Raw genomic sequence first — 12,500 nt, forward strand, 5'->3', positions numbered from 1 at the left:
TAATTTTTAGACTTCAGAAGAAATAAATGAGGATTTGTCTGGTCATTTGTATATAAAGACAACAAACACTAGTAAGTATATTTTATTCCTTCTAAAATTTGGATTTTCATTTAAATATTTTTTTTTCAAAAAATTTATTTGAAATGTATATGATCAAATTATTTTTAGGTAAAATCAAGAACAATAAAAAACAATATTGGTAATATGTTTCTTTGTTTTAATTTTTGTGTTGTTATGTTTTTTTTTTCTTTGAGTTTTTCAGTTTAGTCTAAATTTTTTTTTTTCCAATCTATTCGTGAGCTTGAATTCATCAATTCGTAAGCTAAAAATTATCAAGAGTTATTACACTATTAATTATCAGTTACAGGTCTTATAAAAATGATTCTTTCTAGTTAAGGTACTTTTTAGTGCTGGCGTTTATAGATTCTCAAGTTTCCTACCAATGATGCAGAGTCTTAGTTTTTATCAATTCAATTTGTAAGACTTGGTGTGCCAAGTATGCCTTGCATTAAAAATTTTCCCTAGTAAAGTGAAACTTTGAAGATTTACAAATCAAAAAAACACTGTTTAACCTAACTTGTGTATTTTGTGGCTTTGTGATATATAAATAAGTCTATATTGCTATTATTCTACCCTATTACAATAGGTGTAATTAGTGTTATTCGGACTGTTGTGTTAGTATTATACTACTTGTATTATTTCTAGTTTTAAGCTTTTTGCTTTGTTTTTTGTTTTTCTTTTTTTAATCTAATTTACTCACAGCAAGACTTTAAGCAACCACTATTAATTTGGAAGTTACTAGAAAACAAAAAATTGAGCTAAAGAGCATGGAAATGATAAACAGACAACTTGAAAAGTTGTAGGTTGTATGAGCTATAGGCGATAGAGAGTTCCAAAGCAATAAAGCACTAAATAACTAGACAAAAAGTTTTTAGAGCATGTAGGGACAGGTACAGTAAAAGGAAGAGACTTAGCTGAATGACGAGTCAAGCAAGAAGGAGTTTTGGTTGATGGAACAAGTGGTGATAGTTCCTTCAAGTACTGATAACAGTACTTCATAAAGGAACAAACAAAAGATTTGTAGAGGTAGAGAATGGAATCAGAAGTAAGAAAATGGCTAGCAGCATAAAGAGAAGCAACCTAAGCTAACTTTACAATTGATTGTATGTATGGTTTCCATGAGAGGTCAATAGTGAATGATAATCCAAGATGTAAAGAAGAGGACTCAGTGAGAGGGTTGTCTTTTGTTAATATAGGGATATAGACAATATTGTGATAATTGTTTGCAGTAAAAAGACTGAGTTTAATTAGAGTTAAAATACAATTTAATTAGACAAAACCATATTGATTGTCAGACAGTTATCAGACTCAAAATGAGATGTTAGAAATATGTTAATCAAAGACAGAAAGGTCTTTGATTATATATTTAAAATTATATATAATAAAATTAATATAATATCACTAATATGATAATTTTTTTTAAATCTATAACTTTTTTACTACTACTACTACTACTACTACTACTACTACTACTACTACTACTACTACTACTACTACTACTACTACTACTACTACTACTACTACTACTACCATAACCGTTGCGGATGAGCCCTCGCGTTGCGAAATTTTAATTAGGGACAAGAGGTGCGTAAAAACGATATTTTAGACAATATTTTTTTGTAAATGCTGCAAAAATAAATCTATTTTTATTTCAAATAATTTTTTCAACTTGAATTATTGGTCCGCTCGTAAATAGCTTTTTTATACATGTTTTTTCTACTTGCGCAGCATGAGGGCCAAACATGATTCCCCTTTCTATGACTTAATTTCGCTAACAAACACCAATTGTTTCTTAAAACCAAGTAAATTCCCCCTGAAAATACCATAGTTCCACCAGTTTCTATATTTTCGTCATTAAAATTTTTTCTACTACTTGTATTTTTTCCCCCCGCGTATTAACCTGAGTAAAGTTACTGAAATGTGTTTAATCAGGTAGGTTTTGTAAAAACCTTTCAATAGTGTATGAACAAACAGAGAAATTGATGTTCTTTCTGTTTCTGCATTTACGCGCACAAGTAGTTGAATTTTTTAATGAAGTTTTCAAATTCTGTTTTATTACTAGATAAATTAACTTAGGTTTTTTTTAATTATTGAATTTTACTTAACACAATTATTTACCTAAATTTTTTGCATTAGGTAGCATGGGGGCGCACATTTTTTGCAATGCTCATAATTAAAATTTTTTGACATGTTCTTGTTTTTAAGTCTGAAATGACTATTTTTAACATATCGAACAACCATATTTAGCTATAACTAATTCTCATATTAACTAAAAGTTGTCTTTTAATTTATTAGACTTTTTTTTGTTTAAAATAAGTCTATAAACGAAATAGTTTAAAAGCATTGGTGCTCAATGGCCAAACATCATTATCATCACCACCGTCATTTATCGGCTGCAAACAGGGTGAGTTTAATGTCGGCAGCAACTTCTTTAATACTTTCCGTGCTTGATCAGACTTGCCTGACTTTGCGACGTACCTGATCTATTTTGCTGTTGGTGGCGTTTTACTGTTTATCACTTTGCAGATTATATTGGAGATAAAATGTTTTCGGTTTACCTAACAACTTGACTCTATGACGGTTTTCTGGAGTCCACAGTACGTATTGGATAATAAGAGTATTTGAGTCTTTTGTAGTGCAGTGTCTTAAGAAACATAATTGTTAAATATGAGCTGTTGCAGTTTATCATTTCACGTATTAACTGAATGTTGACTTTTAATTATTTTTATACTAAGTATTATTTTGTAACTGTTAGGATTGGTAGGCATGCTGCTTCAAAAATATGGGTTTTGAACAGGATGGATACAGTTCTGACTGCTGAACACTATTAACCATTAAGTTAAATTAACGCCTTCTTGAAATTCACAAATACAACCTATTCTATAGGTGATTGTATGCGGCACAAACTGCCTTAAAAAATACCCCATTGCGTAATTTTTGTTCAATATAGGCAAATAGACAGCGTTCTTGACAACCTTTACTGCGGTGTTTGCTTGAAGCGAGTGCAATTAAGACAGTAAATAATTTAATCTCTCTATTTATCATTTTGTCTAATTTTTCTTATAATTTCTAATTGTCTTAAAACATTTATTTTAATTAAAATATGGAGGCATTAACAATTTGCAACTGCGTTACCTGTGAAGTGTATTATTGGCTATATATGTATGTATGTATGTATGTATGTATGTATGTATGTATGTATGTATGTATGTATGTATGTATGTATGTATGTATGTATGTATGTATGTATGTATGTATGTATGTATGTATGTATGCATGTATGTATGTATGTATGTATGTATGTATATATGTATGTATGTATGTGTGTTTGTACATATGTATGTATGTATGTATGTATGTATGTATGTATGTATGTATGTATGTATGTATGTATGTATGTATGTATGTATGTATGTATGTATGTATGTATGTATGTATGTATGTATATATATATATATATATATATATATATATAAATATATATAATATATATATATATATATATATATATATATATAAATGCAGTATAGCTTGTAATCACTTGTCATCATTAAAAAAAAAAAGTTATTGCAAACAAAAACAAACGTGTTGGTTAATTTTGAATGCAGATAGATATGCGTACGAGTCAAATTTAAAAATCCTAGTTTTTTTTCTTTGTAATTTATTTTGTGCAACAAACTTTAGGAAAGGATAGTACTGTTTTTATATGAGTTTTTATAAATTTGTTATTTATTGTGACGTACTAATAATCTTTCAAAGCTTTTAGCTCTTTCAGATTTATGGTATTCTGTAATCGCAATTTGCTTTGCATCTGATAAAGGAATTTACACAGTCTCGAAACAGCTTTGTATAGTATTATGTATAAAAATATGTTTGCAAAACTAACATTTTGCTACATTTATTCAATTAAAATAAATATTTCTTTTGTTGCCATAAAACTCTTTTATTCTTTATTTCTCTTGCTTTTGACTCGTCCAATTGTGTCTTTTAGTCATGAGACGCTTCTTTAAGTCTATCACAATCCTAATTATTATGAAAAATTGGTTTTTGTTAATAAATACTTCACAAACAAAAGCCTACTTGCAACAAACAGAACAATATAATTTTCGGCAATTATCGGAAGGTTCATTATTTAACTAGCAGTAAGCAACTCGTAATAAGGATTCGTAATAAGGATTATTAGTAAAAAAATCAATAATAACAATTAATTTGATTTATTATCTGAAAAATATAATAAAATAAAAATTTAAGTTTACGACATAAACAATACATTTCATACATTCAATTATTAAATTAGTAAAAAGCAAAAGCTTATTAAAGTCAGTAAAAAGCATAAAGTCAGTAAAAAGCAAAAGTTTATTAAAAAAAAACAACCCCGAAATACCTAAGAACTTAGTAATAACATAAAAGGTTCCCTTTGTTAACAAACCCTAAATAAAAAGAGAAAGAAACAGACAGCGTTTTCAATGGCACAGCTACGTTAAAAAAAGTTAAATAACATACAAAATATTATGATTTATTAAAGAACTTATTATGAGCATAATAAAAGTAATTTGACAATGACAAAATCAACATAGTGTTGTTATAACATGGGCTATAATAATATAATATAATATAATAACATAGTAGCACAAAATAGCTATAAAACAATACCATAAAAACTGATTTTGTAATGATACCAATAAACAAAATTATTTTCACCTCAATTATGCAGAATTCTAGTTTCTTTTCAACTGTTGACTAATGATTAATACAGTAAATTTCAAATGATATAAATTTACTAAATTAAAATCATGTTTCAACAGTAGGCGAATTTATAAAGCAATGACAAAATCAACTAAAAAAAGGAAGAACATAATTAGACAATGTTTGAATTTATAAAACTAAAAGAAAAAAAAAAAAAAAAAAAGGTTACTATAAAAAGTAAATAAAATATATAGCAACTAATATTATAACTATGATAACTCTTTAAAAAGTAAGTTCTGATAATTCTTAAATTTATTGATTATGATATCTTAAAATATTGAAAAAAAATTTGAGGAATAAAAAGAAAAGTATAGTAAAAAATAGATATCCAGTTAACAATATGTTGGGGGAATATCTTGATCTAGCCTAAAATTATCTACACATTAAAAAACTTGACCACGTATTCCAAAACATGGCGGCCCATGATTCATAGCTTGAACTACATTAGCTGTAAATGAAACAAGAGAAAGACAGGCATTAATATTTTTTTCTAATATTCCACTGGTATAATATTATTTCTTTCTAATATTCCTATGGTATAATATTATTTTTTTCTAATATTCCACTGATATAATATTATTTCTTTCACTGGTATAATATTATTTTCACTGGTATAATATTCCACTGGTATAATATTATTTCTTTCTAATATTCCACTGATATAATATTATTTCTTTATAATATTCCACTGGTATAATATTAATTCTTTATAATATTCCACTGGTATAATATTATTTCTTTATAATATTCCACTGGTATAATATTATTTCTTTATAATATTCCACTGGTATAATATTATTTCTTTATAATATTCCACTGGTATAATATTAATTCTTTATAATAGACATTATCAATATTTTCTAATATTCCAATATAAAAAATTTATATTAGAATTATGATCTTTTTAGCTCTCTGTAAATATATCTTGTAAAACTTGTGGAAACGATAAATGTGGAGGCAAAACTACCTTACCATTATGGCAACATAAAAAAAGTGTTTCATCAAATTATTTTTTATCTGGCAGGTCTGGTTCACTTCTCTTAAATAGTTTTGATCTATAATTGTATTGCTTTTTGTCTACCAACATTTCAAACAGTCTAGCAAAGTAGTATACTAATTATTGTCTAGCAACATTTCTTCCTTGTCTAGAAAAAAATTATTTATTTTGTAGATGAATAATTTCATCTCACCTAGCTCTATCTATTCATTTTGACAAGGAGATTATCAACATGCCTAATCACATTATTCTCATTTCCACGAATAACTTCTTCAAGCCTAATATCATCCATTTCAATTTCACTAATTCTATTGAACATTTAACCAGTTGTATTACTTCTACTGCTTTATTACTACTACTACTGTAGTAACAAATAAACGTAAAAAAAAAACGTTAATAAAAAAACCCTGTTTTTTATAGTTGTTTTAATATAATAATTAATTTTTGTACAAAAAAAACAACATCTGCAAACATAATAAAGACATTTCTGCCTTATGCCTTCCATGCAGTTTAAAACTATTAAATTTTTACATGAAAATAATATGTAGTAAATAAAAAATTCACTTTTGTTTTAAGACACCTAAATAATAAAAAAACTATTTACAAAACGCTTATATTGTTTTTTCTTTCAGTTCGCATTTTTACGATCAATGATTGTAAACCAAACTTTTTTACAAGACCCTCTAGTTCTGGTTTCTTCAACATTAACGCAAACTTGTCTTTCATAATTGGCTCATTTGAATATATTACATTAGATAAATGTGTATAAATAAGCCTCCTATCTTCTTTAGTGAATTCTTTTCGACTTCTTTTAAAAGATGTCTCAGCACTAAGTGTTGCCGACCTCAAACACTGAAAGTGTTTGAGGTCGGCAACACCTTGTTTCTATGTTTTACAGTTAGACCTTAGTATCAAATAATTTTTCAAAAAATCAAATTGCCGACCTTGTTTCTATGTTTTACAGTTAGACCTTAGTATCAAATAATTTTTGCCGACCTGATGCCGACCTCTAAAAGATTGAGGTCGGCAAATTATTGCCGACCTCAATTTTCCTAATTCCGAGGGTTGCTAAGTGGATATACTTTTTTTTGAATTTCTTGTGAAATAGGGAAGCTTAATGGACAAGAAATTTCATTTACAAAATCAACATTGTCAATATTAGGTTCTGTTTCTGATACTTCTTGATTTGGCATTTGTGTGAGTTTTTTTCGTTTGATTGCATATCAAACTTTATCAACTATTTTTTTGACCTTTTCATTACATACTTTTTCTGAAGAATTAGCCAATTTTTTTTTACATCAGCTACTTTTATAGACCCCTTATTTATTTCATTTTCAAACAAATTCAAAGGTATGTTTTTATTTTCTATTTTTGTACCCTGTTCATCTGTTAATGATCTTTGAATTAAACACAGTTGATTACTTGTACTTGATGCAGCATTATATTTGTCAAATATGGCATAATTGCTCTCAGCCACTTTCAAACTGTGACATAAATGATGCGCAACATTTTGCTTCAAGCTGGGAAAATTTTGATGAACTTTTGTTGTCGTAAATTTTCTCACTAACATTGGAGTCAATTTAGTGTAATCTTCCTTTACCTTTTTACCTAAAGCACGATTCCAAAATAAATGAAACTGGGAAGTAATCATTGATGAGTCCATTGGAGCACCATTATAACTCAAAAACACAACTGCTGTATCTGTGGGAAGAGAAATTCCATTAAGTTTATTTCGAAAAAACTCTATATATGTATTTAGCTCATTGTAAAGCTCAAAAGTCAATACAATATTTGCAGGCCCCTTATATGATGTTTTATGCTTTTTAATGCTAATTGTATAATAATTTTCTTTATATAATGCTCTGCGGAACTCACTAATAGTCATATTGGCGGAAGCTCCTGGTCTTGAGGCATTATTAAGAATTGTATACGCTAACAAATATGATCTGACCAAACAATAATTGGATTTTGAAATTACAAAACTAGAAGATTTAGAGGCTTTAATTGTGTCTTTTGCACATTTGATATAATCAGATTTATCTAATGCATTTATTTCTTCAGAAGACGGAAAGTTGTGGAAATCATCCATGTCTTTTTCATGTTGTCTCTCCTGGATGCCCTTCCACAAACTACGCTTCCACTGCTTCATAGAGATTTTTAACTTGGAGTATTCTTCATTAGAAATAATTTCAAGTTTTTATTTAGAAATACAAAAGTCTAAAAACAGTTGTAGAGAACCTAAATAGGTTTTTATTGTTCCTGGCTGCTTTTTATCTTCTTGCATTTTTAACATCCAAGAATTTAAGAAAGAAACACACCCAAGATGCTTGTAATTTACATCGTCATCTGTGGCATGACAAACAGCTCCTAAAACAACATTTTTATGTTTCAGGGCAGTCTGAAGTGGTTTGATACCACCTTCAACACTTTGAAGCCAAATTAGAAATTCATCTAATAACTTATCTTCTTCAGATGAAGTCATATAAAACTTATCTTCACCATCATCAAAGTCAATATTTGATTCATCAGAATCAGAGGCATCTTTTTCATTTTTGGTACCTGCAACATTAAACAAATTACTTTTGCTATGTCCAGCTTGAAAACTATTACTCGATTTAGGGAGCCTTTTATCTAAGTATTGCAAACTTAGCCAGTCTTGGTTTTCATCGTCTGAATCACTACACAGGAAATTGTTGTCATTATGACTAGCTCTATTAAAATTATTTTCTAATAAATCATCTTCTGCTAAAGATTCAGAAGAAACTCCATCATTTGAGCTCATATCTGAATTCTCATCAAGAAATGTTTCCAGAACAGGTCTTGAAAACAGCATTGCTTTTTTAATTTCCTCTTTTGATTTTAAGCCATGGTATTGCTTAAGATGGTTATTAATTCTTTTAACTTCTTTAGAGCAATGTAAAAAACCACATATAGTTTTTTTATAATTACGGATTTTGGAACGCCTTTTAGAAGGAGAAAGTACTTTTCTCTCGAGATTTAAATCGAAATTAATCCTTGCGCTCTTTGCTTTTGATTCATCCCAATCATGTTTTTTAGACATTAAATGCCTCTTTAAGTCTACCACACTTCTAACAATAAAAAATAAATCTTTATAATTTAATATCATTTTTGAAAAAGTTTTCCTTTTCAATTTCAGTTTTGACAGCAACTTAAAAATGATAATATTGAAGGATAAAAAATTATTTATTAAGTTAAAAAAATTTTTTTAACAACAATTAAAAAAAAAGTCAAATGTTTCTATACCTTTGATGCTTGATTAAAGTCATTGTTATCAACAGCTTTCATCGTTTCTGTCTTCATACTTAAAAATGCATAAAAAAACAACTGTAAATTAATAAAATACCAAAGACTTATTCAGGGTTTATACAGGTTCTCAATAAAAGATTTCCCTGACTTAACTCAAAAATATAAGTAATTTCCCTGACTTTTTTCCTTGAAACTCACTTGTTTTCTTTGACTCGTTCAAAAAAACCCTTTTACCCTGACTTATTAACTATATATAGTAATAATTATAAATTGTTTAGCAGAAAAAAATTGATTAGCATTGACACTCACATATAGAAAATAAAATACTTACATAGACATGCATTGACACTCACATATGTAATAAATGATCATATGTTCTTCAATTAAAGGCTTTTATTTACATAATTCTACTTTTTTAAACTATTTTAAAAAATACTCTTTTTTATGACTAACTATTATCAAAGTTTCACAAGCAAAAGTTGTTGTTATCTTTTTTCTCTATTATAAAGATTAAGTAAAAAAAGGAATAATTATTTTGTAAAGAAAAACAATAGCTAGAATAAAGAAATATCTTAAAAAAAGAAAATAAGTTTCACACTATTTTCTTCTTTCCTTCCAATATTTGTACTGCTTTTTCCAAAATTTTAATTTCAACAGGTTTTTCTTTGCTCTAGCTTTTTAAACCATTTCCTTTAATTACTATTCCAATATCATTTTTAACAAACTCAGTTCTAAATTATCGCAGGAATCTAATAGGAAAATGTTCACTTTACTACATCACTGATTTCTCTGGTTACAATTTCTATTTGATAATTGCGTTTCTTTGGTTAGCATTCTTTCTCCCTTGTTCAAGGTCTAACCGATATCATTGACATGCACCTTTAAGAGACTTTACAAACTTAACTGTTAGTTCTATTGTTGATAATAGTCTACTATCATTTTTCTTGATTTCGTTGATCTTTTTTTCAAGTTAACTTTGGATACAATCTTATTAATATTAAATTGTCTCTCTACAGTTGTTTGACCATGACTTGTAACTAGAGCCTATTTTTATTTTATGTTAAAACAGATTTTAACCCCTTTGGTATATTGGTAGAAGAATTAGGAACAATTTATTTATCTAATCTAGCAACTGAAACATCTTGCCTTTTCTAAATTTTGAGATAACAATCCTAACAGATCTAAATGTGGCATAACTTTCCCTGCTAAAGTTGCATTAATAATCTTAAATGATAGTAGATAAGTCTAGAGGTGTTTTATCTTTCTTCAGAATTTGACTGGTTGTATAGAGGGTATTTAACTTAACTCAAATACATTGGGATTTATCACCGCGTCAAGATGTAATAGACTTTTTTGAGTGACTTTCTCCAATACAATACTTATCATATATGCAGCTTCCTCTTTACATTTTTTACATAAAGATAAAGAAAAATATGCAGATTTTACTTTATATTTATGTAATAAATCCCCTAGTTATTCTTCAGTTTAAGATACAAAATACAAATATTTTATTATGAAATTAATACCTTCATCAGTTAGATCAAGCTCTAGCAAGTCAACAATTCAAGAAGAATATCAGTTTTAACAACCAACTGCATTAGGAATCTATGCAGTATCTCCAGATTCTTGCCCAGAAAAGGCTACATAAGATCATCTGTTTGATATTTTTAGATATAATATGGAAGACCGCAAAAGGTTCGCAATATATCTTATATATTGAGATAGATATTTAAAATTGGATGTAATAATTAAGAACTTAGCAAAATTATTTAGAATACTGATTTTAAAATGATTGACAAAAAATCTTTAAAGAACATTTGATAGTAAATTATTAAATTTATAAAAAAAGAAATTCCAAAAATAAAAGTATTAAACAGTACATAAAATAATTTATATTTAGATTAATTACTAAATCAAATATTTTAGTACAAAAGAAATTTTGAATTTGAAATATTTTATTGTTCACTGACTGACTAAGAAAGCAACCACTTGTTTTCCCTGACCACTAAGTAAATGCACAACCATCTATCCACACTCACACATAAATTAAAAAAAAAAAACACAAAAACTTTACCTATCCTTTAACGAATTTGGAGTAACATTATTTTTCAGCAAACATGTCTAACAGAAACAGAAAGATTCCTTTTCAGTGCAAAAAAGCTTGTTTAAAACCAAAAAAATGTTAAAAAATAAATTTCAAAACATACATCAGATTTATCAGCAGAGCCTATAGCACAATCATCAGCTCCTAAATTAAATAAATAATTATATATATATATATAATATATTATATATATATATATATATATATATATATATATATATATATATATATATATATATACACACAAACACACACACACTTTTTCTGAAATATCAAAGTTTATAGAATAAAAAATGCAAACATATTGTAAACCAATTAAAATTAAAATTTTTAGATCAAAAGGTTGGATTTTAAAAATCAAAGTTTTAATGGAGGACTAATATATTTATTATTTATTATATGAAATTTATAACATAAGTGCTAGTAAAAAAAAAAAACTATGAATAATTTCAAACATATTTTGACCTGATTTTATCTGCAAAATGTAATTGTTTGCAATCAGATGACTTTTTCTTCTTCTAAAAACCAGTATTAATCATGATAGTTCACACTTTATGAATTTTTATTTAGTATTTTATGTTTACATATGTAAATATTTTACATGATAATTTTACATTACATGATAAATCTTATGTAATAATTACAAATTTTATAATACTTAATTTTATCTCACCTTTCAGTAAAAAATTTATTCAGAAATACCTCAGCCTAAACACAAAATTGATTTTATACCACAAATCCATTAGAGTTGGAAAATATTTTTAAAAAACAACTACAGTAAAACTTAATATTTATAAGAACAAAATGTAAAATTAATCATTTAATCTAATACCTGAATTCTTGACCAAAGCATCAACTTTGCAAACAGATTTATAATACACTCAGGTACAATAACCTTGTAGATGTAATCGTTTAACTATAAATTAATATATTACATATACAATATATTAATATAATTAATATATTACATAAACTCCCGGATTTGGGGTCAACATTGCTAAAAGTGTTTGAGGTCGATATACATACCATTAAAAAAATCTAGTATGCATCAGTGTCAATCTTATAAAATACTTTTTTTCCTGTAAATCACTATTTTTTTACAAAATCAATTTAATTGCACCTTAGAATCTCGGAAATTTGATCCCAATGCCAAATATAAACAATTGGATTGATCTTCTGATAGCAAATTGACTAACTCAAAATCAGATAAATTTTCTGAAAAAAAAAATAAATGAAATTAGTTCTTCAGATATTTTAAGCTTATTTAAACTTCAAAATTTATTCTTTGCGTTACTTTTTTTAGAACCACCAGCTTTGAAATTGTTG

General features: G+C 27.0%; 1 protein-coding gene and 1 long non-coding RNA gene across 2 annotated transcripts in view; one reads left to right on the forward strand and one right to left on the reverse strand.

The window, feature by feature from the left end:
• The window catches only part of LOC101239717 (TBC1 domain family member 2B), a 115,342-nt gene that overhangs the window by 397 nt on the left and 102,445 nt on the right, over positions 1–12,500 (forward strand). Inside the window, exons 2-3 of the mRNA XM_065791107.1 lie at positions 11–71; positions 169–199. Coding sequence (XP_065647179.1) covers positions 11–71; positions 169–199 — 92 coding nt within the window. The remainder of the gene's footprint in view (positions 1–10; positions 72–168; positions 200–12,500) is intronic.
• Positions 11,270–12,087, reverse strand: LOC136076528 (uncharacterized). The gene is made up of 4 exons (XR_010636343.1): positions 12,007–12,087; positions 11,848–11,882; positions 11,640–11,692; positions 11,270–11,318 (listed from the first exon to the last, which is right to left on the reverse strand). It is a non-coding gene; the product is annotated as an uncharacterized LOC136076528 (long non-coding RNA).

This window comes from Hydra vulgaris, chromosome 02, assembly GCF_038396675.1.
Source record: "Hydra vulgaris chromosome 02, alternate assembly HydraT2T_AEP".
NCBI lineage: Eukaryota > Metazoa > Cnidaria > Hydrozoa > Anthoathecata > Hydridae > Hydra > Hydra vulgaris.